This window comes from Gymnogyps californianus, chromosome 6, assembly GCF_018139145.2.
Source record: "Gymnogyps californianus isolate 813 chromosome 6, ASM1813914v2, whole genome shotgun sequence".
NCBI lineage: Eukaryota > Metazoa > Chordata > Aves > Accipitriformes > Cathartidae > Gymnogyps > Gymnogyps californianus.
Genome location: NC_059476.1, coordinates 24,848,054 through 24,873,171, shown reverse-complemented (window position 1 = coordinate 24,873,171; position 25,118 = coordinate 24,848,054). Strand labels below are relative to the sequence as shown.

The 25,118-nt window shown below is 37.9% G+C and overlaps 1 protein-coding gene across 2 annotated transcripts in view; it reads right to left on the bottom strand.

Moving 5' to 3' along the window:
* Nucleotides 1–25,118, bottom strand: part of ADK (adenosine kinase) — a 302,396-nt gene that overhangs the window by 29,140 nt on the left and 248,138 nt on the right. For both annotated transcript variants that reach the window (XM_050899225.1, XM_050899226.1), the window contains exons 8-9: nt 21,294–21,329; nt 13,909–14,023 (exon numbers count right to left, since the gene is read on the bottom strand). In XM_050899225.1, coding sequence (XP_050755182.1) covers nt 13,909–14,023; nt 21,294–21,329 — 151 coding nt within the window. The remainder of the gene's footprint in view (nt 1–13,908; nt 14,024–21,293; nt 21,330–25,118) is intronic.

The following is a 25,118-nucleotide window of genomic DNA, read 5'->3' as shown; positions in this document are numbered from 1 at the left end:
GAAATTTACAGTGTGCAATAGGTATTGTAATCTAATCCACCACAAATGCATAATTTTTGACCAACTTGCTGTTGATAAATAATGCAAGTATTAGGTTATTACATTTTTTACAATTAAGCGACTAAGAAAGCTGTTTATTGCCTTCCGTTATACCCTCTGTTAATAAGATCGTTGTTGCAGATGTTCATGTATGCTGCATTGATGTTTAATGGTGCATGATGCTCTAGGTGGTTCCCATAACCTTGCTTTGTCTACTATGAGCTGACTCAATTGATATGATAATAGAGAAAAGAGGTCTGAAACAAGCTGGGCTGTACTGGCACAATTTGCATAACCTTTAAATTTGCCATCATTTAATAGCCAACTGCTCCTAAAAATTCTTATTCAGTTGTCAGCAACAACAATATACTGTACAAACAGCATTCTGCAATTGGACAGGTGGGGAGGAAAGAGAGGGCATGCATAGTTTATTTCACTTTTATATTCTATCAGGAAATGTACCTATTATCAAATTTATAAAGCCAACAATTTGGAATAGAGTTCTGTAGTTTAGTTTGTGATCAATTGCTATTAGCCACAATGCATGGCCTGGCATCTTTTCAGGTTCACAGTACAATATCACAGTGTTGGATTACAAGGGACATAAATATTTGGTTCCATAGACTCCTCTCTGATTTAAGTTTTGACGGCTAATCACTGGGGCAGGCAGAGGAATCAGGATGGATTAGGAGGGCGGTGGGGGGCACAGGCTAGCAGACTACAGCAAGCAAAATCAATGTAGGCAGCCTTCCAAACTTTAAATCTGGTTTCGGACGACTCTGTGTATTCTTTTTAAACAAACAGTAGTATTATATCATTCAGTAGGTATAGCCAAAACCTAACAATATAAAAATAGTTCATGTTTACTGTATTCACTAAATCTGCTGTCTGTATATACTTTAAGTCAGGTCTGCTTACTTTACTGACTTTCTTATTCATAACAAAGAAAACAGCTATGGTGAAAGTAAGTCGGAGCCTACTTTCATTCAAAAGGGATCAACTACATATTTTTGTGGTATCCAGAGGTTTATATCTAAACTGCCGCTTCATATTCTATATTATGCTCAGGTATGTCAAGGCCAGGGCGTTGGTATATGAGTAACATGCACAGCCTACTTTTCAGATACAGCATTTAAACAATTTCCACTTTGCTTTATCTGTAAAACCTACTGTGGAAATCACTGAGCCAAACCGATCATAAAATCTCACAATTCCACTCTTAGTCAATTAACCATTTTCGAGAACTCCAATTAGCCCCCCCCAATGTTAACTCTAGATGTTTTGTCATCTTACACAAAATGAATCCTAAATCCCCAAAGTCAGGCGAAGCAAGACCCATTCAAACCTCCCCTTTGTCCACTTATTTCATTAGCCAGGATCTCTGCTCTGTCCCTCCTGGAACTAAGGATTTGTTTTCCATTCAGCCACCTATTTCCCACAACTTCTGTTGCCTGCAACTGGATGCTTCAGCACAGAAACTTCTAATCAAAGGGTCAGTTCCTGCAGTTAATTTTCGTCCAGGATCACCATACATACCCACATTTTACTGTCCTTCCATCCTGTGCAATTATTTTATAGTGACTATTTGAGCAGGTGAAGATTAGAGGCTTGAAAACGTAAGTTCCATCATTTATGGCAAAAGCATGACATGGATAGCTACCTTTTAAACTTTTCTACAATGTTCATTCAACTGTAAACACAAGATGGGAAATAAAATCTCTAAATTAAAGATGATAGGCTATCAGAGTCTGTAGGGCACCTTCTGAGTAGACATTCTGCTGTTCAAACTCCTCTGTGATGATTTGTTATGAAGTGAACTCCTGCCTAATAAAAAAAGGCTAGCACTGCCAAAATAATTGAAAAAAAAGATCTTCTCCAGAAGATATTCTGCCTAGGTGCCAGTGGTCAAAGGGTCCAGTTCTTTATGCACCTCATTTGTAACAGACAACAAAGAAGATACCTTAAGGTAAAATGTGCTATCAAATCTTTCAGCATACATAAAGTTTGCTTTTGGTATAACCTCTAGGTAGACTACAAAAATTGAATTGGAGATTGCAGACAAGGTACAACACACAAAAAGACACATGGATCAGTATAAACCATTAATATTCATGAATGTTTTAAGTTCTCCATGGCCATAATCGATATCCAATGAAGTTAATGAGATCTTTCCATTGATTTCAAAAGTCACTAGGTTGAGCCTCAGAGACAATAATATCACATTCTCTGCAAGCACTCCAGCTGATAACACATACTTTGATAAGTTGCTACCCTCCCATCCAGAATTTCAGCAATGAACAAAAGATACGTTATCTTATTTCAAACTGGTTTTGCAAAATGAGCAATATACCATTATAAAACTCAATATGGAGCATTTAATATCTTTAATTGAAGAGCAGTCAAGGCCACAGTAGTTACTTGCGATGTTAACGCCAATATGAGATCCATAAATACGACAATCGTTATTTATTTAAGAAGGAAATTAAAAAAAAGCCTTAATGTGTCATCCTCCCAAAAGGTTGAGATTTTGTTTTGGTTTAACTTTGAGCCTCTAGAAAGCGGTGCTTCAAACTCTTATGTCTTCTAACACATCTAAGCCCATCCAATAGATTTAATCACTGAAAAGTAGAGTTTTAAGTTCAAACTGGCCTTGACCTTGGGCAGCATGACATTATCTGAAAACCATTAATGGTCTGAAACTAAAGGAAAAGCTCATTAATAAAAGCAAAATCGTACAAAGGTACAAAGGCAAAAAAAAAAAAGGGGGAAAAAAAAAAAGGAAGTTTTATTAAAAGTATTGATCATGACCTAGGGCACTACAGACATTGATCTTCCCACATCTCCACAGGAAAAAAAAAGTTAAGCCAACAAATTATTGATCTATTACAAAACCTGCTGAACAAGCCATACATTTAATTTCTTACAATGAAAAAAACAATCACACCTAATTAGGGTAAAGAGAAAATATATTTCTTAAAAATTATTGGTAAAAAAATTACTATCTGATTAATTTCATAAAATAGCCACACTGTTAGTATGATTTGAACCTAAGTGTCGGGAGGTGAGAAGCCTATGCACTGTAAACCTTTAAAGCATGGGTTTCAGATTTCAACTCATTAAAGCATATGCTTTTAAGGAGAAATAGGTAGTGTCCAATACTAAATCTTGCAGCAACACAGAATGCATGTATAGAAAAGGACAATGCTGAACTTTAAACTTAAAGCATAAATTTAATGAAATGTTTAGAGTATAATTATTTTATATGAAACAGAATACTGTAGTTTTGGATTTTCTTCAGTTTGTTCAAAAAGTCAGAAAGATATATTTAGACTGACATAACATTGTAGCTGCAAAAACAGTTGCTGAAAAACTAAAAGTCACCAGAATTTCTTGCTTGGTGTAGATGGAGAAGGGTAGGTGTCATTTTCAGAAAACAGAGGATAGCCTTGACAAAGTTGCATCAATTACATGTACACGTGAAAAGCACAAATTAAATTTGGAAGACTGTCATTAGTTCCAGTGCTTCCCAATTACTGAACGACCGATTCTGCTGTCTCACCGTTCTTTTAATGTAGTTCTATGACAAAATTGGTGGTTTTCAGCGTATGAGATGTCGAAGAGATCATTTCCCTTCTGATAGTATATTCATGGCTCTGTCCCCTTCTTTGGTCTTTGCTTTGCAGACATAATTCTACAATATTACCAGCTGATCCTGGAGCAAGTTTCATTCCAACTTTGGAACTACAGTCTTTGTTGCTAGATGGAAGTTCAAATTAAAACGTCATGTTTTATGCTTCAGAGTGAGGCTCCACAGCAACTTCAGCCACTATCGTTTGCAGATACTATAGCCTCATCCTTTTCTCCTTCTACTGCAAATGCTGCATTCCCTCCTCCCATGCTGGCACTAGTACTCATCTCGACCCTGCAGCGAGCTGGTTCAGAGAGCTCAATACCTTACCAGGGTAGGTTTCTGCCAGTCTGTGCAGACTGCTGAACTGGTTCCCCATGCAGGCGGAGAAGTGCTGGCAGGGTGGGGGAAAAGTAGGGGATGGAAATGTGTGTCCTAGGAGGAGCCAGTGATTTCTGATTTTTCTATCAGTTTAAAACTGCCAGGGACCCAAGTCTCAGTCTCTCGTGTTCTGAGGACTACGTAGCCATAGAATGAACAAGGTGAATCCTCATTCCTTCCATGACTGCCCAGAACAGTAGGGGCCTGCCTTGGTAACCAGAAGGCTTAATTAGTACAGTTCTGTTTTCTCAGGATTTCTGATAGGTAGTTCTGTCGCTTCGTGGTTTGAGCAAACAGAATAATATTGTGTCGATGTAATTTTTTCTGTATGAACCACCTCACAACTCACTCAGGTCACCAGTAAAATGGTACCAGTTTTAAAGTATTACAGCCATGTATACAGGAGGCATCAGAAATTTATGATAAATTAATTCTGTGTGGATGCTCTAATTGAGGAGTAATATCACAGGGAAGGCCTTGTTTCTCAAAAAAATAAAAAATAAAAAAAAATTAAGCTACAGTGTACTAAGGTACTTTCTTCCTTGAACAAGAGTGTCTATTTGGGATTTAATGGCACCTGAATTGGTATCTTACTGTAAATTCATTCAACTTTGCTCTCCAGAGTCAAGCAAGACAGGCCTCAAGTGGTTTAAGAGGTGGCCTTATTGAAATCCCCCTGCCTAAGTCCAGTCTTGATGTTAACTGTGCATACCTGTTATGAGTAGCACCTCCAGGCTATATATACCATTTCTGAGGGGAACTCTTCACTGTAGTGTGTGCCATCTTCTTGTGATACATTTAGACTCATTTAGGACAGCAAAAACAAAAGTTGAGTGTGAAGAATTGCAGAAGTGTCTCACACTAAAGGGCTATAAAATTCTTTGTCAATCAATGTAAAAAACGCGTATATACAAAAAACAATCCTAGCTTTAATTACACAACGATGGGCTCTAAACCACCTATTACCATACCATAAAGAAAATCTGAAGTTACAACAGATAATTCTATGAAAATGTCAGATCAATCATCAGTGGCAGCCAGAAAGAAAATAAAATGTTAGGAATTATTAAGAGAGGAATACAGAACAAAAAAACCAACAAAATTAAACGAAAATTGTAAACTTCTCAGGCACTTGCAAGTTGAACATTCTGGTCCCCCATTCACAAAGAGTATAGCAGACTTGAAAAAAGGTGCAGTGAAGGGTGGCCCGGGGTGTCAGAATTACGGAGCAAACAAAGAACAAGTAAACACAATAGGAAGAGAATCTGGAAAAAAGTCTAGTGGAGGGGAGATAAGCAAGAGTTCTGCAAAATCAAAACTAACAAGACATTATATATGGAATGATTATGGACTGGCTGTGCAATACAAGCAGCAGCAGATAGCCAATAACATTCTTAAGTAGCTGAATCCAAACAAATAAGGGGAGGTATTTCTTTACATAACACAGAGTCTGTGACACTCATTAGCACAAGACATTATATATGGTAAAATCCTGTTTTGGACTACTAAGCACAAAGACAACATCTCTAGTTCAGAAATTCCCAAGCTACAGACCGCTGGAAGCTACGAGAGTGTAACATGGAAGTATCACTATAGATTTGTTCTGGTTTTATCCTCTTTTACAAGCACCCACTACTGTACACGGTTGCAGATACCAGGTTAGACAGACCTTTGGTCTGCCCCAGTCCTGCTTCCATGCTTTCACTCTATATTGCCTCTCCAACATCATATAATTTCTACTACCTAAGCAGTGGATTTGTTTATTAACAGTTATGCCTCCAAGAATCCTTTTCAGAATTACGGTACAAAACCTGACTCCCTAAATCTATGTATTTGTATCTGAGAAACAAATATAGAAATTCTTCCGTGTAAGAGGAAATACTGCCTAGTACTAAGGAATAGGATAGGGGCCCGTATTTATTGTCCTTCAACAAACATGCATGTTTCACAACTTAAAGGCGTAATTTTTCCTCAGAATGCCACAACGTACATTCACTGTAGCACCTGAAATTCAAGCTAAGTTTAAGAAGAGGCACAGTTTTGCCTTGAAAATTCCTTATTACTAGTGATTATACATGAAAAGGGGATTTCCCAGCTTTACTCTCAATTTCTGGGCTAAACTGGTGTGTTAACACATTAGACTAGAAAAGACATCCTTTTCTTAAATCAATATAAAATTACTGAAACACACAGACATTACATATACACATGTATCTATTTACATATATGTATATGCATTCTTTGAGATGCAACAGTTGAGACACTTTTAAGTCCAGTCAAGATACCAGCATCCAGGAACTTAGGTTTTAATAATGTGTTTCAGCTGTCTAATAAAATGCTCAGACCTCCTCTCCCACACAGCATGAAAGCATGAATGGTCTCAGTTACAAAAAGATATTACCAGCTTTGCTATTCATTAATCCCTATCAACAAATGTTCATTATTAATTTAGGTTTTGTGGTTTTCTAAGTCACAACTAAACTAAAAATAATTCTATTGGGCTTTCTGGCTCATTTGTTATGCCATTAGAAGACTAAAATTTCCTTTTTTCCTAAATCCATTTTTGTTTTTTAAACTTTTCTTGCTATTTGTGAATATAAATGGATAGGGAAGAGTGAAAGTGTGTAATCCTGTGAAAAAGAGAGTACACTGTAATATAACTCAACTACTATTTCCCCAGGTCCAAGACACTACTTTTGTTTGTGTAAACACATAGGAAGGCTGGCTGATAAAAAGAGCTAGTCAAAGTTTTCCTGTCTGGAAGGCTAAGCATGAAAGCTGTAAGTAAGGAAAAAAATCTTTCTTGCTTCTTAGAGGAGAACACACAATACTCAGTAACTTACAGAAAGAGGAGCTGCAAACAGGCCCACCATAAAATGTCAGCAGTGTCAATAGTAATAAATACTTCCATGTTTTATAGATAGGCTTACAAGGTAACATGCTGGTCTATGATTGCAGCACAACCTGACAAAGAAAACCTACTGACCTCTGTTTAGAGTAAGTTGTATGCTTGAACATCAGTCCTTTTTATTCCCCCAAAAAACATACAGCATCATGCTATTATGATTTAAGAACAGCTCTTAAAATTTCTCGTTTCCACAATTTTGACAACCCTTCTAAAACAAATGGTTTAAAAACTCTCCTAAAATATTTAAGATCTAACATATCCTTACAAAGTAAAAGAAGCTTCATCATTCATAAAAACATACTATCCATACCTTTGTCATTATTTTCATTTAGATCAGGTTTTGGTTCTATCCAAATATATAAACTTTTAATTTATGAACATATCTGCATATATTCCTTGTGTCTAAATTGGAGAGACATGGATTTGATGGACGGACCACTCAGTGGATAAGGAATTGGCTGGATGGTTGCACTCAAAGAGTTGCGGTCAACAGCTCGATATCCAAGTGGAGAGCAGTGACGAGTGGCGTTCCTCAGGGGTCGGTATGGGGACCGGCGCTGTTTAACATCTTTGTCGGCAACATGGACGGTGGGATTGAGTGCACCCTCAGCAAGTTTGCCAACAACACCAAGCTGTGTGGAGCGGTCGACACGCTGGAGGGAAGGGATGCCATCCGGAGGGACCTTGACAGGCTTGAGAGGTGGGCCCATGCAAACCTCATGAAGTTCAACAAGGCCAAGTGCAAGGTCCTGCACATGGGTCGGGGCAATCCCAAGCACCAATACAGGCTGGGCGATGAGTGGCTTGAGAGCAGCCCTGCAGAGAAGGACTTGGGGGTATTAGTCGATGAAAACTGAATATGAGCCAGCAATGTGCGCTTGCAGCCCAGAAAGCCAACTGTATCCTGGGCTGCATCAAAAGAAGCGCGACCAGCAGGTCGAGGGAGGCGATTCTCCCCCTCTAGTCTGCTCTTGTGAGACCCCGCCTGGAGTACTGCGTCCAGCTCTGGGGCCCCCAACATAAGAAGGTTATGGACCTGTTAGCAGCCTTCCAGGACCTAAAGGGGGGGCCTACAAGAAAGCCGGAGAGGGACTTTTTATAAGGGCAGGTAGTGATAGGTCAAGGGGTAATGGCTTTAAACTGAAAGAGGGTAGATTTAGATTAGATGTGAGGAAGAAGTTCTTCACTGTGAGGGTGGTGAGGCACTGGAAGAGGTTGCCCAGAGAGAGGTTGTGGATGCCCCCTCCCTGGAAGTGTTCAAGGCCAGGTTGGATGGGGCTTTGAGCAACCTGGTCTAGTGGAAGGTGTCCCTGCCCATGGCAGTGGGGTTGGAAGTAGATGATCTTTAAGGTCCTTTCCAACCTAAACCATTCTATGATTCTATGATATTACCTTAAGAATGGTTGTACTGAGTGACACCAACATCCCTTTAGCTCAGTATCCTGTTTCCGGTAACAGGTAGAAGCAAATGCCTAGTATTACTCCAACATCAAAAGCTTGGTAGGCAGGCTCTAAAATTTGGTAATGTTGCAAGTTTTATGGTGACATATTAATTTGGCTACATTGCACATGCTGTTTAATTTATGGAATAGATTAAATAACAATAATAACAAGTAGAAATTCACAAAACTATTTCAGTATGTACTATGTGGTAGGTGCACTAAGAAATTTCTAAGATGGACCTTTCTCATTTTACCACATTTGCCAGCAATGCTAATACATTTCCTGAAATATCTCAAGTAATGTATCCCAAAAACTGAAGAAGATGTAAGTGCTTAGTAAGCCCTAACTGAGGTGGCTTTAATGCTTGAATCCTTAAAAAATCCATTTTTACTGCCATATTCTAACAAATGAGGTTATTACAAATGTGCCCTTAACAGAGGTGGTCTTGCAAACATTGAGGGGAAGAAAGAATGGAAAATTCTATGTTCACGCCTGAACATGCCAGATTTCATCATTCATAACTTGAAAAATGCTGAAGTGATTTTCTTTAAATTTGGATTGTTTTTCTTTCCTCTATTAAAGCTATAAAACAAGCCAAGTTTAAAGTTTGTAGCTTCAGCTGTTTTTGAATTATGCAAATATTTCAATATGAAAGTATGTTTTTCCATTGCTGAACTGATTTTGCTCAGACTTTCCGAAGATTTCCCTTTGGGCCAAGACCAGTCATAAAATGTATCGGACTAAAAGTAATTTGTTTAAAAATGTTATGAGCAACTCTGTAAAAGGGATAGCTTTCACAGCAGTTGATTCTGACAAATGTTATAGCACACATATAGATATGACATATACGTTCTTGCCAGAGCTTGTGATTTTTGGTGCGTTTCTTAAAAGCTCCAGCTGCTGAAATCAGGAGATTGCATGTGTTCATTAACTCTCCCTGTTTTCCCCGCATATGTATTTTTTGTGGTTACAGAAAAAAGTATTGAAATATGAAATGAATGTATCCCATAAGCTCAGGAACCCTCAGTCAAATCCAGAATCTCAGGCCTGGGAAGAAGGATATGATGGAACAAGGCTGTGGTAGTGGGACCAGAGTCTTGATAGCCAAGTAATTCCCAGTATGGATGAGGAGCATCCGCACCAGGAATTAACCCAATACTGTTCCTCAAATAAACTTTTCTGGTAAGCAAGTCCATAGATCCTATTTTCAGTTACCAGTACCTTTCCCAAACCATAATCCTCTGTGCTGAAAGGTTTCATCACAGGTGTCTCTCTCAGGCTACTTTTTTTCAAGAGAGTTTTATCAAAATCCAGTCATGATGGGGACCAATGCTAGAGAAAATTACAACATTTTTGTCAGTGCTAATTCTTAGGGTCACTGAGAAGATCCAATGCCTTCAAGTTCTTCAGTAAAAAGATAAAATTTGACATCATCGAAAAATGCACCTCAGGTTGCCCAAAGAGGTGGTAGATGCCCCATCCCTGGAAACATTCAAGGTCAGGCTGGACAGGGCTCTGAGCAACCTGATCTAGTTGAAGATGTCCCTGCTCATTGCAGGGGTGTTGGACTAGATGACCTTTAAAGGTCCTTTCCAACTCAAACCATTCTATGATTCTATGACATGATGACGAAAAGTTCAGACAACGATCATTTGCACATGCAAATGTCTGTCTCTGTGCTCAGTCTTATTAGAAGCTGACAGTTAATTTAGTCAACATTTCATCTGCCACAGCTCCTGTGTGCCAATCCTAAACACCCCTTTCCTTCCCTATAAAACACACTGATCATACTCAGCTTGAATTTGAGCTTGCCTCTTCCTTGCAATTATTCCTACTGACAGAGAACAGGAAGGAAGGGGAGAGAAAAGGGGCCTTGGGGCTCGAGTACTGTGACAGAGGAGATATGAACAGACAGTAGAAAGACTCAATGCGCTCCACGATAAAGAGAGAAGTTTTTCCTCCGAAAACACAAATAATTCAGACAGCCAAAGAAAGTGGACTGACAAATGGGAATGGCTTAGATTGGGATTGCTGATGCAGTTACAGCTTCTCACCCTTTTCATGATCTGCTCCAGTTGCATGGACCTCCAAGTTGCTTGTCAATCCGTGCCCAAGTGCCTGCAGCTCGTGGTATGTTTGAGGTGAGTCACCAGTGTTTTTGGTGGGCATTAAAACAACGTTGTGTAAACTGCAGCAATTCATAAGGTGACTAAACATCTTTGCAGTATGGCTGGGCCAGATTTTTGGAGGAAGTAGACGTTTTAGCTGTCTCAGTCTAAGCTCTCTCCCTCATCTGTAAGAACTATATTCTCAGAAGTTTTTGGTCAATCTTTCGTTACTTTTGGTAACAAACTGTGCCTTTTTGCCCTACGCTCTACTCCTCAAATACCTGTTGATACTTCCATTCTCTGGAATGTCCAGGAATCAACAACTGCTGCCACAGTCCTCTCCACATGTAATGATTAGCTGTATCTGGCCTTTTTCATCCCACCAAAAAAAAAAAAAAAAAAAAAAAAAAAAGAAATTCCACATCTAATTTTCCAGCACGTATAATTCTGTGCCCTTTCACAAATGAGCTGGCAACCTGCAACAACCCCTTTTATCCATCTTATTTCTTCTCCCTCCAGCCAGAGCTGTATCAAAGTGTATCCCCTCATTATTTCCATTACCCGATCCCTGATTCAACCTACACATAACTCATCGAAGAGGTGCACTCCTCCTCTCGTAACCCAGCCCCTCTCACCCTAGCCCCATGGCTGCCCTGTCCTGGACAGTATGCATAGGCTTTGACAGAGGAAACAGGGCTCTGTTAAGGATGCTCTTACAGCCTCAGCGTTGCCTATCTCATCTTGCCATGCGTGGGCAGGGGGAAGGGAAAGAAGCGGGGGGTGGCCATCCGGCTGTGTCTCTTCACAGAGTGCAGCCTGATCCAAGCCATTCACTTCTACTCCCACGGCTCACAGTAATGCTGCTCCGCACTGCTGCCAGAGAGCGGAGACCTTTCCATGGGGAGAATGGGGAAGGAGAGGAGGAACAAAAGGTAGAAAACCCACAAAGGTCAAATTCACCTTGGAGTCTTTTACTCTCACACCTGTAAGCTCTAGCTCCATCCTGCGCTCTTTCAGACATAAAGTAAGACCATTGGAATATGTGATCTGCCCAACAGCTGATGAAGGATGGTTAAAGGCAGTAGTAGAAGGGAAGAAACAGTAGAGTCCTTTGCCTGGATACTGATCCCCTCTGGTTGAGTCACTACTGACAGAAACGTCTTCCAACTAATAAACACGTTGTTCTTATTATTAATCTGGACAAAATATAAAGCAGAAGGTACCAACAAGCATATCCAAATCCATAGCTGACTTTGCAAATACTATTTGAATCTAGGCACAAACTCCTTGAGACTATATTGTTTCCTCGGAAAGGCAGGATAAACAACTATACACAGCCTGCTTTTTCAAAAAATGTACTCCTCTTCTGTGCATTAGAAAAAGAGAATGTTGTTATACATTAGAAAGTGAATGTTATACTGGTAACTACTCCTAAATGCAGTAATTCTTCCAAAGATCATTTAGAAACTTTTTACACTTTCCACTGCAGGTTTCAAAGCACAACTAGACCTAATTAGTGTTGAAATAAGTGTGTTAGCAGTACTCTATGCCATTCTGTGGTATCATCATATGCTAAATTAAGGGACACATTTTCCTTCTTCCATTATTATTTTAATGTGAGGAGGTGGGAAAAAGATGATCCACACCAAAGGAAGGAAAAAGGGGGAAAACAATAACAAATTGGTATTTCTTTTGAGAATTGCCCCACAGGCCAAACATTTTTATGTTCTTAATCATTATTAAATGACTTAACATGACACACAGAGCCTGGCGAATGATTGCATCCTGACATGAGAACGAATTACAAATGAAATGAAAGATCAAGCTGTATTAGAGGACTGCCTCTGGGAAATGAAAATCTTTAATTCTCTTTTATTATTGACATTTATTTGGCTGCCATGAATAACAACATAGCAAAGAGATTCAGCTATGCTTGTGCACTGAATAGCTTATCCCACGGCTCAAAACTGCCTTAACATTTATCATGTTTGCTTTTGTAGCTGACACCATTGCATACACTCTCTATCCATCTTGCATTTATCATGCATATAAAGTGCATTCTCTAATTTAAGTTCATTTCATAGCGAACAAACAGCTAAGATTAGCAAGTGTCAGTCCTCAAATAAGCTCCCAGTTGTAAAAATATCAAAGAAGGGATTAATGGATTTGTTAACAACTCCAGTTTGAAGAATAAAATAAGTACACAGTGAAAATTAAATAAGAGCACAGGAGAGTTACATATAAGATTTACGTTTACTACCATTATTACTAGCTCATGTATAAAAACATTTTTATACTGCTATTTTTCAGCCAACTGTACAATACTCAAGTGGAGTGCCTCCATATGGGCCGTTCACGTAATGCAGCAACTTTCTGGAAGCAACACTTCCATCATTATTCAGTGAGATACACATACACAACTCTCAATGACTGCTTTCTATTTCCTTTAAACCAGTTTGTAGCTAACAAAATAGGGGAAGAAGCAAACTATTGGAGAAATCATTCAAACTGCTGCTAAGAACGATCTATATAGCAGTGACATACCTACTTAGTGCCTAGCCCTGCAGCCACAGTCTGAAGCCAATTCTGATTTTGAGGCAAATATCATATGAGTAAGCACCAGTCCCTCAGGTGCAAAGCTTCCTCAACTTCACTTGATTTCCAAAGGAGGAATTCAGCCCTGACTAATAACTTACCTTGTGAAGGAATGAATGACTAAAATGGCTTGCCACAGCACATGTTTTTAATAGCTTTATTTAGTCTAGAAGCATAGGTGGACAGAATTAAAGAGACTGTCAAAAGGTAGGCAGTCGTCTTTATAATGCTTAAATCTGTGCATCGTACATCATCAATTTAGGCAGCACAAACTACTTGTAGCCCTGCTAGAACACCTTTTTCCCACGTACTCCTTTGAGAATAGAAGAGCAGACGGCTGAGAAAAGCTAAAGTGAGACTTTCTGCTCAAAGCAAAAAAGCCTGGAAATTCACTTAGTACTGGATTTCACTTCCTCCTCTTCACAAATGTTTAAATATACTATACTGTTGCACAGCTGTTCTCAGCAGGCATAGTGTGTTCTTGTTTGCAGCAAAGATGGCTACACAGATAAAATCTCAAGTCATAAAAATCTGAGTAAAACCAACTGGATCAATATTTTAGATCTATGTTATAAAAAAAGAACTTAAGATGTTCAGAACTAAATTCTCAGGCATTCTTGTGAAATATTAACTTCTTAAATTCAGAATCTTAAAACAATTAAAAGCATAACAGATGAGAAACACGGACTAACATCAAAAGGCAAACACTCTGATTACCATTTAACAGTTATAATTTGTAAAACCACAACTTGTAATTGATTAACTAGAATATTTACTGTAAGCGACAACAGATTTGAAAAATATACCTGTAGCCATTACAGTGTCATCTTTCCCCTGGGTAAAGACAACGATTCGTTGCCTTTTAGTGTTCACCTTTGGCAGGGCTTGTGTCTTCCGGGCTATCTCTTTAATGTCTTCAGTCTATTAATAGAGAGAAAGAAAATTCTTGTTACCAGCATACTAGAGCAGTGAGAGATTAGAACTTTATTAGCAGATCAAAGATTTATTTTCTTACGGCTAGGTATAAAATAGACTTTATTGTCAGTAGAGGAAGATTTTTAAAAGGAGGAATACTTCATTCTCCTAAGGGTTTATGTAGTACTATGAAACCATTGTTTTTAATCTTGATAATGATAGTTCAGCTATTCCAATTGCTGCAAAACTGCAAAGCTAACAAAGGAATTACAGAGCATTTCCTAATGAGCAATTAGTGGGTTTCTTTGCTGCTGACTGGATTCTAACCTTAGCTATCATAAAATTAAACATAAAATTGGTAAGAGAATACTTTGGATAAACTCTGAGCCTGATTTTCATCCAATTTAGCCAGGCTTTATAGTACTATAATCCCTCTGATTTCAGCAGGATTACAAATACTGTTTCTCTAACTTCCCTACAGCAACTGATCTCAGCAAGTAAACTGACTGTACACTGCAGCATCTTAGAGGGTGTGGAGCCCTGGTGAACATGCTCGGTGCTCACTAGCTCATTGCATAATTGAGATGCAGGGAAGCAAAGGGTGAAAGCATATTCAGTGGGGCACAGAACATCTCTGATTTTCTGAAGTAAGGCTAAGCTGCAAAAATTTCAGAAATCTTTGCTTTAAAGGGACTTTGTCTGTACGCCATAGTGCATGTAGCTAGGAACAGACAAACTGGCATACTGAACCAAACCTCTCATCCATCCAATGTCTTTGACAGCAACAAGTTTGAAATGCTTAATTTGATGCAAGAAACTCTAATGGCACAACTTGTCATTAGAATATTATCCTTCCTATTCTCATAGTTGCCTTATGACCTGAAGCATAAGGATTTCAATTTCTAATTTACTTAGTTTTCAATTTAATCTAAACATAGGTATTCCTGTTATTTGTATAAGCATCAAATCCTTTTATAATGCTATGTGGGAAACTTTTGTTCTCAGATTTATCTCAAGTCAGTAAGTTCTACAAATTAACTTTGGTATATGTAAACGTATTTCTTGCCATCATTTATATTTTTTTCTTTTTTCTTTTATTGTTTTAACATTAGGAAAAGTAAGAAAGACTATATTCTCTGTGCTACTTACTATGTCCCACTTTATTCATATCTGTATTAAATAACACCATACTTTTTTTCCCAGTTTGCTCTTGCTTACAAGCAACTGTAATGAAATACAGCTGATTTGGTGAGGGCCTAGTGCTGAGTATATGAAGACATAACAATACTTTCTGCATTGTTTTGTGTCCTGTTTGTTATGAATCCCAACTCATTTTTTAACACAATTACATAATGAATAGAGTTCATTTATAAAGCTGTCCAGAGTGGTTTCAAGTCATTTACCAGAGTTATTACAATTAATTTATATTATTAATAAATTGATTTTTATCTTCCAAAATCAGCATATAGAGTTATTTTGAAACCCAGGTACAGTATGTGCCATTTTGACTGCAGCTGCCGATTTTAACAAGAGATTGATTATTTTTCATTAGCAGGTCAGTTAAACACTTCAAGAACTATAATCTGCATACCATTCAGTCCTGGCTACTCGCTGATTTTTGATAATCTTGCTGATCTTCAAGCACTTCACCTTTCTTATGGACAGAGCTATATGCCTGGGCTATATATTTACCAGTATCTATTTATGTGAAAATTATCTAGCTCTTGTGCAATACTCTTAGCCTCCCTTTAATTTCTCCCCCAACTCTGGTAGTCAGTGAGCCCATTGGTTTATACACATTTGTCAAACATGAAAATAATTTTGCCTTACTTATTGGTCTCTTTACCTCTTTTTAGAATTCATACTTTTCATTTCCATATACTACACTCTCATTTGTGTTATTTCTTCCTTCCTCCTGCTTAGACTGTTAATATAGCTTTTAGAAGGCAACATCTTCCACCAGAGAAGAAAGAGAAGGACTTTGAACCCCTCTGTGCAGACTGAGGACAGTGAACAGGGGCCACCTTACCCCTAATTCTCAAAAGGCGAGGAGTCCCTTAAAGATGCCAGAGAAAAAAATTGAAATTTCTGCTCTTCTGTTTTGAAATGTCTTTTTAAGAGATTTGTGAGTAGCAGGTATCAGCTGGTGGCACAAGCTGTTGAATAGCGGATGGATGGAGAATTACAGCCCTCCAGCTTGGTAATATGTAGGCTTCTGAAGGTTCACCTAAATTCTGAACTATTTCAGGCCTTGATAAGTAAGAGATCCATGAACTAGAAAATACAATAAAGCATCATGGAGATCAAAGGAAATAGGAGAGAGGTGTTTAGTTTTTGCTAAGTGTCCTGGTTTTGGCTGGGATAGAGTTAATTTTCTTCTTAGTAGCTGGTACAGTGCTGGGTTTTGGATTTAGTGTGAGAATAATGTTGATAACACGCTGATGTTTTAGTTGTTGCTAAGTAGCGCTTATCTTAAGCCAAGGATTTTTCAGTTTCCCATGCTCTGCCAGCAAGCAGGTGTGCAAGAAGCTGGGAGGGAGCAGAGCCGGGGCAGCTGACCTGAACTAGCCAAAGGGGTATTCCATACCATGGAACGTCATGCCCAGTATGTAAACAGGGGGGAGTTGGCCGGGAGGGGCGGATTGCTGCTGGGGCATTGGTCAGCGGGTGGTGAGCAACTGCATTGTGCATCACTGTTGGGTTTTTTTTTCCTTTTTTTTTCCTCTTCCTTTTTTTTGTTATATTCCTTTTCATTACACTTATTATTATTATAGTATTTCATTATTATTATTGTTAGTATTATATTTTACTTCAGTTATTAAACCGTTCTTATCTCAACCCATGAGTTTTACCTTTTTTCCCCGATTCTCCTCCCCATCCCACTGGGAGCCGGGGGGAGTGAGCGAGCGGCTGCGTGGTGCTTGGCTGCTGGCTGGGGTTAAACCATGACACTAAGTAGGAAGTGGCTACTAGTGACTTTATTAAGCACATTTACAGTGGAGCAAAGCAGGCACAGCAATCAAAGAGCTTGAAGATATTTGTGCAATGTATTTACATGCACTTTGAATTTTAAAAGGAAAATGAGGAAGTTATAATAGGAGAGAATGGCATGATCAAGAGATGATTTCTTCAGTTTAAGGAAGAATAAAGATGAACTTATATGAGGGAAAGAGGACCTTGAGGAAGATTAGTGAAGAATGATGGTAAAGGATGAAAAAAAGTAGACAATGAAAGAAAGTGAAAAGCACATATGTTTTCAGGAAGAATTAAATATATAATAAGCATGTAACACTAGAAGGAAGGTAGGGGAAAAAAGGCGATTTTTCAAAAAGCAGAAATTTCAAAACAGAGTGGTTTGGAGACTTGTGTCTGATTGTGCAGACTTTAAAAGTAACTGAATAGCATCTTCTGTGAGACGTAACTTGGCCATTTTTAGCCAAAATCACTTTCTATACTAAAATTTTTCAAAGGAAGAGAATAAAATAGAGCTTATGTAGTGGAAGAGCTGCAACCTCAGTGTTGAGGAGGCTTTAACTTTTCCACAATGTATCTCCACCTTACCGTTATGTTGTATTTTTGAAGGTACAACTGTGACATTTTATAATATGTGAATATTTACAGCTTAAGACTGCAGAGATACTATGCCCCTCATTTCATTGTCAGGCAAACATAATGAAATGTTGTCATCTCCTATTTCTGTTCAGAATATACATAATATTTCCAAATAGCTGAAATGAATAATATTTGTTTTGCACTCACCTGTACTTGCACACTTATTGAGACTTCCTTATACATCCTGTATCTACAGACTTGGCCGAATGGCAAAACTGTACTGGTTTGTGGTCCTAAAGCCTCTATAATGTGTCCCAAATTCACAGGATACTCACACATATCCAATTACATACTTGAATCTGATTTAACAAAGCTGACATACAAATCTCACAAAAGCATGATTTGCCTATTGATGCTGCACCTGAAAAACCTTGTATGTGGCATTCATTCCAGCAAGTAAGTAGAAGATATGCATGTAAAGAAAGTACATCAGATATCACAGGATCAGATAGAGGTATGTGAAAAAATGCATACAGTTAAAACTGCTAGTCAAACTATGTCTTCTGATCTTTGCCTCTGAACAGATACACAATAGCTGGGACTACCATAGCCCTGACCTAAACCGGCATAAATCCACTGAAAAGAGTAGACCTGTGCAGTGTACCTCATTAACCTGGAGACCTAAATCTGGTCCAGGGTACCAAAACTCTCTAATTTGGTTCCCCAACCAACATATACTTAGGAGGAGACCTCTGCCTCTAACAGGAAGAATTATTTTGCATGGCAGCTGCTACTAACCCCTCAGATACCTACTGTTCATTCACTTTATTTTACCTCTTGGGTTGACAGACAGAATTGAATCCCACATTTTATGGGAAAGTAGGATTTTGTTTTCCTAATTCCTGCATAGAATAAACAGCAAGTTACCATTTTGTAAAAACAAAGCCTCATAAACCCTTGTCCTGGCAATTTTGTTATTTGAAACATATTACAAACATTTGATTAAAATATACTGACAACCATTCTACCACTTCAAGGGGAACCAAGTCCAAGAGCTTCCCTGCGATAAAAATTGTGACTGTTTAATGGATTACTGAGATGACTGCAACATACAATTAGGATGAAGCACTGCCTTCACAGATAGTGAATTTACTATTTATTTAATAGTTTTAAAATGTCATAGAACACGAAATTCACAAAAAAGAAAACACTGAGGCACTCCAGGAAGAGACTGCATCAGAAGTAATGTTCTACTTTTGATTATTACAGATAAGCGTTGGTCAGGAGACAAAATGAAGGAAATAATGGTCTTCAAATATTGTGATTGATTTTACAAAAATACCTCGTATTTCAGCAAAGTACAATGGAAAACTAACTCTTGGTAAGGCGATGCATAAAAATTCCTTTGAATGTGGTTTCTCTTACAGAGAAAAAAACAGGTTTGTGTCATGGAAATGTTTTCTCCTGCCTAAGACAAGATTTTATTTCTTCAGAAAAGGTGTATTTTTTCCTGAAGTTGACTTGATTGTACTTCTTTTTTTTCAAAAACTGTTTCAGATATACTTAACTCAATCCATGTTTAAAAGATGCATTTAGTCCACATAAACTGTTGAAATTACTGGGAGGTAGAAAAGGAGACAATTTAAAAAAAAAAAGAAGCTAGTCACAACTGATTCTCTATGTTAAAAAATAAAATTCTTTCAAGGCTGCAATTCAAATTCAGCTACCAGCAACTTTTCATCACTTCTATGATAAATATCTTCTTGATTTTTGCCCTGGTCATTTGAGTTCTTTCCTTTCCTTTTCCATGTTTTGCCAGTTTTCTGTTCTCAATATAAAGCACAGAATCAATTTTACAAGCTTTTGAGAGTTGCTGGAAATTTTTCTTGTTTTTAATGGAAAGGCTAATTGAAGCTCTTTAAGTTTTTCCTAAGATACTTTAGTAATAGTGTGATTTTTTTTTTTAATTTTTTTTTTTTTTCCTCCACAGCACAATGGGAAAACAAGACTGTGGTCACTTATCAAGTTTTACACATCTCTGTCAGTAAACTTGACATGTGAGTTGTTGCCAAGCAAGGGGGTAATAAGAGATAAGATCATAATCATTGTGCACTTTACTGATATGCTGTAATCAAATGTGGCAGATTTAGGATGTTCAGAAGGAACTGTGCTAAAATCTCTAAGCAAGCACTAATGGAAAGGTTAATATGATGGTAGTTAGCAGACACCAGCAAAAGCAGTTTGTCACTAGAACTGAATTTAAACCAGGCACATTCAAAGTCTTTAGCTCAAGGGGGCAATAAAAATATAGAATGGATAGACTTAATACACTACTTCCTTTCTTTTTTATTGTCTAGCTACCAGAGGGTACCAATAATTTGTTATGCTTCATATTATATTTGGAGGCATCTGTGAAATTCATTCATTTGATAGAATAAACTCAAAGTGTATTTTTATGCTAACAATACAGATTATACAAATGAAAATTGACAGTGATAAAAAGTCTTGATTTCTACAAAGCAGCCACATGAATTTGGGAAACATAAAATGAAATGGGACAGCCCACAGTTTTAATATCTAAAACACCGATGGCATTGATGTACCTGCTGGTGTATGGTTCTAAAGACATCTAAATTGTAGAACAAAAGCCGTCAGTCTTTCCCTCTTTTTTAATATGCAACCATCCACACACAAAAGTGGCACGTTCTTAAAGCGATGTGGTTTGAATTGCGCGGCTTCTATTATTTATGCAAAATGGGTGTTGAGCAGTCAAACTCCTATCTGTTCTTTTACACTGCAAACAAATCAATTAAGGTGGGTCTTATTCCAGTGAAAAAACATGTAAAAGGATTTATGTGTGTTCAGTTCTGCAATTTAGATTTCAGTAAGATCACTTACTATCTGCAAAATTAGCACAACCGTTGTCACATTAATTACAGTATTTAAAACCTGCCTATTTGAATTCAGCATTAGAGACCAATAGCTGATAGCTCTCCAGATTAAGTTATCTGAATTTAGCCAATGGGAGATACTATTCAAATAAATAGCTCAAGAAGATGAAATCAAAAGCTCTGAAAATCACTGTAAAATCAACAGTGTTTACTTCAAGAAAGTAGAGATCATACATTTTTAGAGCACAGATGGAAAACACCAACTCGAATATGTTTTGAAACACAAATTCCACACTACTCCTTCTAAAAGAAGCTGTTTGTAGAAGCATGGTTTATATTAATCAGTACCTAACAATTTTATATACAACCTTTCTAAAATTCATTTGCATAATGATAATCCGCATATGGCAGGGTTTAAGTTATTTAAGCGGTGTTATATTTCACTATTTAGTCTTGCTTCACCACTGCTTTAGCAGTGAATCCTTATGGAGTGTAATGCAGCTAATGAGGTAGCTTTTTAACTGAACAAACTGACAGGTCCCATATCTGCAGAGGCAGCTTGAAACCGTGCCCAACCTCTCGGCTTCCCAAGAGGCTTTTCAAAATTCAATAAATAACATCTGTAGGCGATGTTGGGTGCAGACCTAGCAGAGTGCGTCATAACACTGAGCTGGCAGAACAAAGAAACCATGACGACTGCCAAGTTTCCATGGCAACCGCTGCGAGGCTTGGAGAGTATAATAGCACATCAATCATTGTCCAAAAGAACTTCATTATCAGCAAGAAAAAAAACCTTTAGGATCTGTTTAGTGTGCAATTGTGGGTTAACTCACCTCAAAGCCTTGCTCTCTAGCAAAAGTGGCAGCTTCCTGAAATAATAAAAAAAGAACAGTTAATTATAAAGTGCTAGATAATGAAGAAATAACACATTTTGAAACTCATTCAGCCAGTTTTCCTTTTACACGATTATCTCAATATACCCATATACCGTTGTTCAATTCTGATAGTCGCACCAAAAGCTTCCCCCTCCTTCCCTCAAGCCCAACAACAGTACAATGTCAACACATTTCACAAGTTCAAATAAAGAAGATACAATATGTTTTTGCTAGGCGAGGAAAGTTACTTCTGGAGATAGGACTTTGACTAGGAAACCACTACTGCAAATCCAGACAAACATCCTTCAGACATAGTTTTAATTGAAATTGCATCATATCTCCATTTATGTATGGCACTTCATGGGATACAGGTTATCAAGCCATTTTAAAAAAATCATTTGTCATCTACAGTGCATTAAAAAAATAGGATCACAAAATGTGTTCAAACGCTTGTGGTGGAATCAGATGAGCATTTTAAAATACTCTGATGTCTTAATCACTGCTTTAGGCAATTTAACTATGTTCTTTTCCTGAAAGAACAGAGGAAACATCAGGGTATCAGAATGCCCTCATTTCTTATTTATATTAATTGGAGCAATTAAAATCTGTTTTGAAATAAAAGCAAGGAGACAGAAGACAATAGCAATGTTTTTCACTCACTCACTTTCTACCTTAACATTGCAAATATTGCAGAAAACCCTCAAAGTCTTTATGTTTTAACTTGCATTCTTCCAGATTATCTTTGCCAAGTGATATTAATAGAGGGATAAGTCTCGAGCCAAAATGGTGAGTTGATCCAACTAAACGAAAATAACTACCATACCAAACCATTTAAGTCCAGTGTCCCTACGACAGCTTTTAGCGCTGCAGAAAATACATACCTGTAGACCTATATGATCTGCCAATTTGGGGGCAATATAAGAATTTGAAGTAGGTACAATTGATTATAGCAACAGTAAGCTGAGGTTAATAAAATGTGATAAGCTGAAAAGCACAACTCCTCAGGCTGCTTCACTGCAGAAACATAAGGCTGACCGGGTTAGCCTTAGCTGATGTTGACAGAAAAACTGAATCATGGTCCTGACAATTGGGTGCGGGCAAGGTTAGCCACTTTGACAATTTACTTACAATTGAATTCCTTCTTGTACATCACACAGTCAATGACATTTGCTAGCCTGGCTGTCAAGAAGGAGTGTAGGGTTCAAAGATATCATGCAGTGTTTTCCTAAACCAGCATGTGATTAACAAAGCCTATGCTCATATGAAAAAAGGAGCCTGCAAGCTTCCACTCTAAAGTGATGCACTTACAATGAACTGCAACACAATCAAGAAAGCCTCAAATAGGACCGGGACAGAAAAAAAACCAAAAATAAGAGAAATAAGGGAGTGATAAGGGGGCAGAGAATAATGAAACGGACTAAAAATTACATACTGTAGCCAAATTACTTCTTTAACCTCAGGTTTTTGGTTGTGCAATTGAAATCGGAAGTTACACTGATCTGTCCTAAGGGGATTTCTTTAATGTCCCGGTGCAGCAGGACATTAACATCTGTGTTAAACTATTGTTTGGCCAGGAAACTGGACACCAGTACATGAAATAAAAACTATTCCAGTTACGTAGTGTTTCCTTATGTGAGAGGCTTTGAGAAAATTCATCTTAATTTTCTGTACTGGGGCACCCATGCATAGCACATGTGGTTTGAAAGACCTGGCCCTTCCACAAGAAAGGATAAATGATTGCACATTTGTTAAAAAGTATCTCATCTTCAGATTTGCCTGTTAGAGTGTCGTCTTTTAGCTTGGTCTGCTGCCTGGCTACATGAATAATGGTAGCTAGCATACAATCATAGATTTTCCTGCAGTTGACCTCTAATCCAAAGGTGTCTGAACGCGCCAAAGAACAACAGCAATCTTAATTTTCTTCTCTCCTATCAACTGAACCTCAGAATAACTCCTGAGCAGCTTCTTTCAGTAAGGACCGTGCCTACAGCCCCCTAAGAATCAGCCTCTCTCAGAATTACATCCCTTTAAGAATTAAGGCTCTTCCAGTAAAAAAGATAATAAAGCTTAAAACACACGTTTGGAGACTACAGTTTGGTGTTTGCAAAATGGTGAGAAATGTGAGGCAGGCCCTGAATGCCAGGGACAGTTCAAAGTAAATTAACCAGATAAAAGCAATGAGAACCTTTTAGTATCTATTCACAATAACAGTGAGAACAGGAAACAAGCAGAACCCATCTGTGCAGCCCTAGGGCACCTCATACTGAGCTTCACGTCTCTAATAAAGTAGTCAGGTTAAAATCTAAGTGGCTGTAACATGTGGAGACTGCTAGGGTTACAACGGCCAGCCAGGGCGTTCCCTGATGCAGGTGATAATCAGTATGATAATTACTATATTTACAGGCTTTCCATTTTATATCTGACATTGGAAATCACAAAGAAGGAGGGATTAAGGAAATAAACAACCTACACAGAAGCTTTACCGCTCCCCAGAGAATGCAGCATTTTCATTCATGCGTGACATGCGACAACAGCAAAGCAAAACAGCGACAGAACAGAATTTTCTTAGGAGGCTTCATTTCACATCAGGAGTTCTTTCAGTTTTGATAAACTTTAGACATTATTCATTCATTACTCCAACTCAGTATTTTCAGAGCTATTTTCCATTATTGTCTACAACAGAACATCTCATTTCATAAAACCCTCTCCCCCACCTTTTTACTTTTTCATACTAAATATATTAAAAAGTCACACTCCTTTTTCTATATAATCTTTTTACTAACCGCAACAGCGAATTTATTGCCATACCACTTAAAGTAGAACTGGGATTTGTTATTAGTTATGAAACATTATTTGGCTCATGCAGTTTGGGGGGAAAACAAAAATCCTAAGTACAGTCATGCTGAAAAAAAACGCGTACAGCGTTACTTAATGGGAGTAACACAATGTCACCAAAGTTAACACACACCCTCTCTTTGCACAATAGTGAGCAGTTTACACAGGAAAGCGAGATAAATTAAAGAGGCAACAATAAAAAAAGACAACTTCCGTTAGTACTGGCCTTGCTGTTATGTTAGAACTGGCTTGCTAGCTGAAAATTATTTCCATTCTTGCATGTATTTCATTGCTGTTGGAGTCCCAGCATTTAGTAAATGGAGCTCTCTATAATCTACACTGGGGCTAATTGTAACAGGACTTGTTAAAATTCTGAGCCCTTTTATCATCAGCAATACAAACTATTTGTTTATAAGTAAACAGAAACATACCCTCCAAACACAGAATCCATTAGCATCTGCATTCCTAGGAGTATTTGTTAGCCCCTTATGTTAGAAGGATTTTATGATTATAGAGTTAAGATGGCTCAACTTCAATAATCGTACATTTGGTTTGCCGTAACACACAGAAGGCACACTATATTAAATATTCTCGACACATCCGAATATTTTTTGTTGGTACCGAGGTTTTATGAGGACTTGATCAAATTATAGCCAAAATGGTAACAACATGCATGTTGGGTTAAAATGAATTCATGTAGGCCAACATAAAACTCATGCAGTTGCATTGAACAGCATTTAAAACCATGTATTGCCAAAATTAGCTGACAAAGACTGTTTCAAAAGCACCACCAACAGTATTATCTACAATATGCATTTTAACCTTTATACAGAGAAAAGGAGCACCGTAAACTAAATTTGCATTTCATTGCTGAAATCAACATTATCTCATAAAGAAATGATAAAACAGCAGGACAGCAATGATACCCTTGCACACTGAATGCATTTC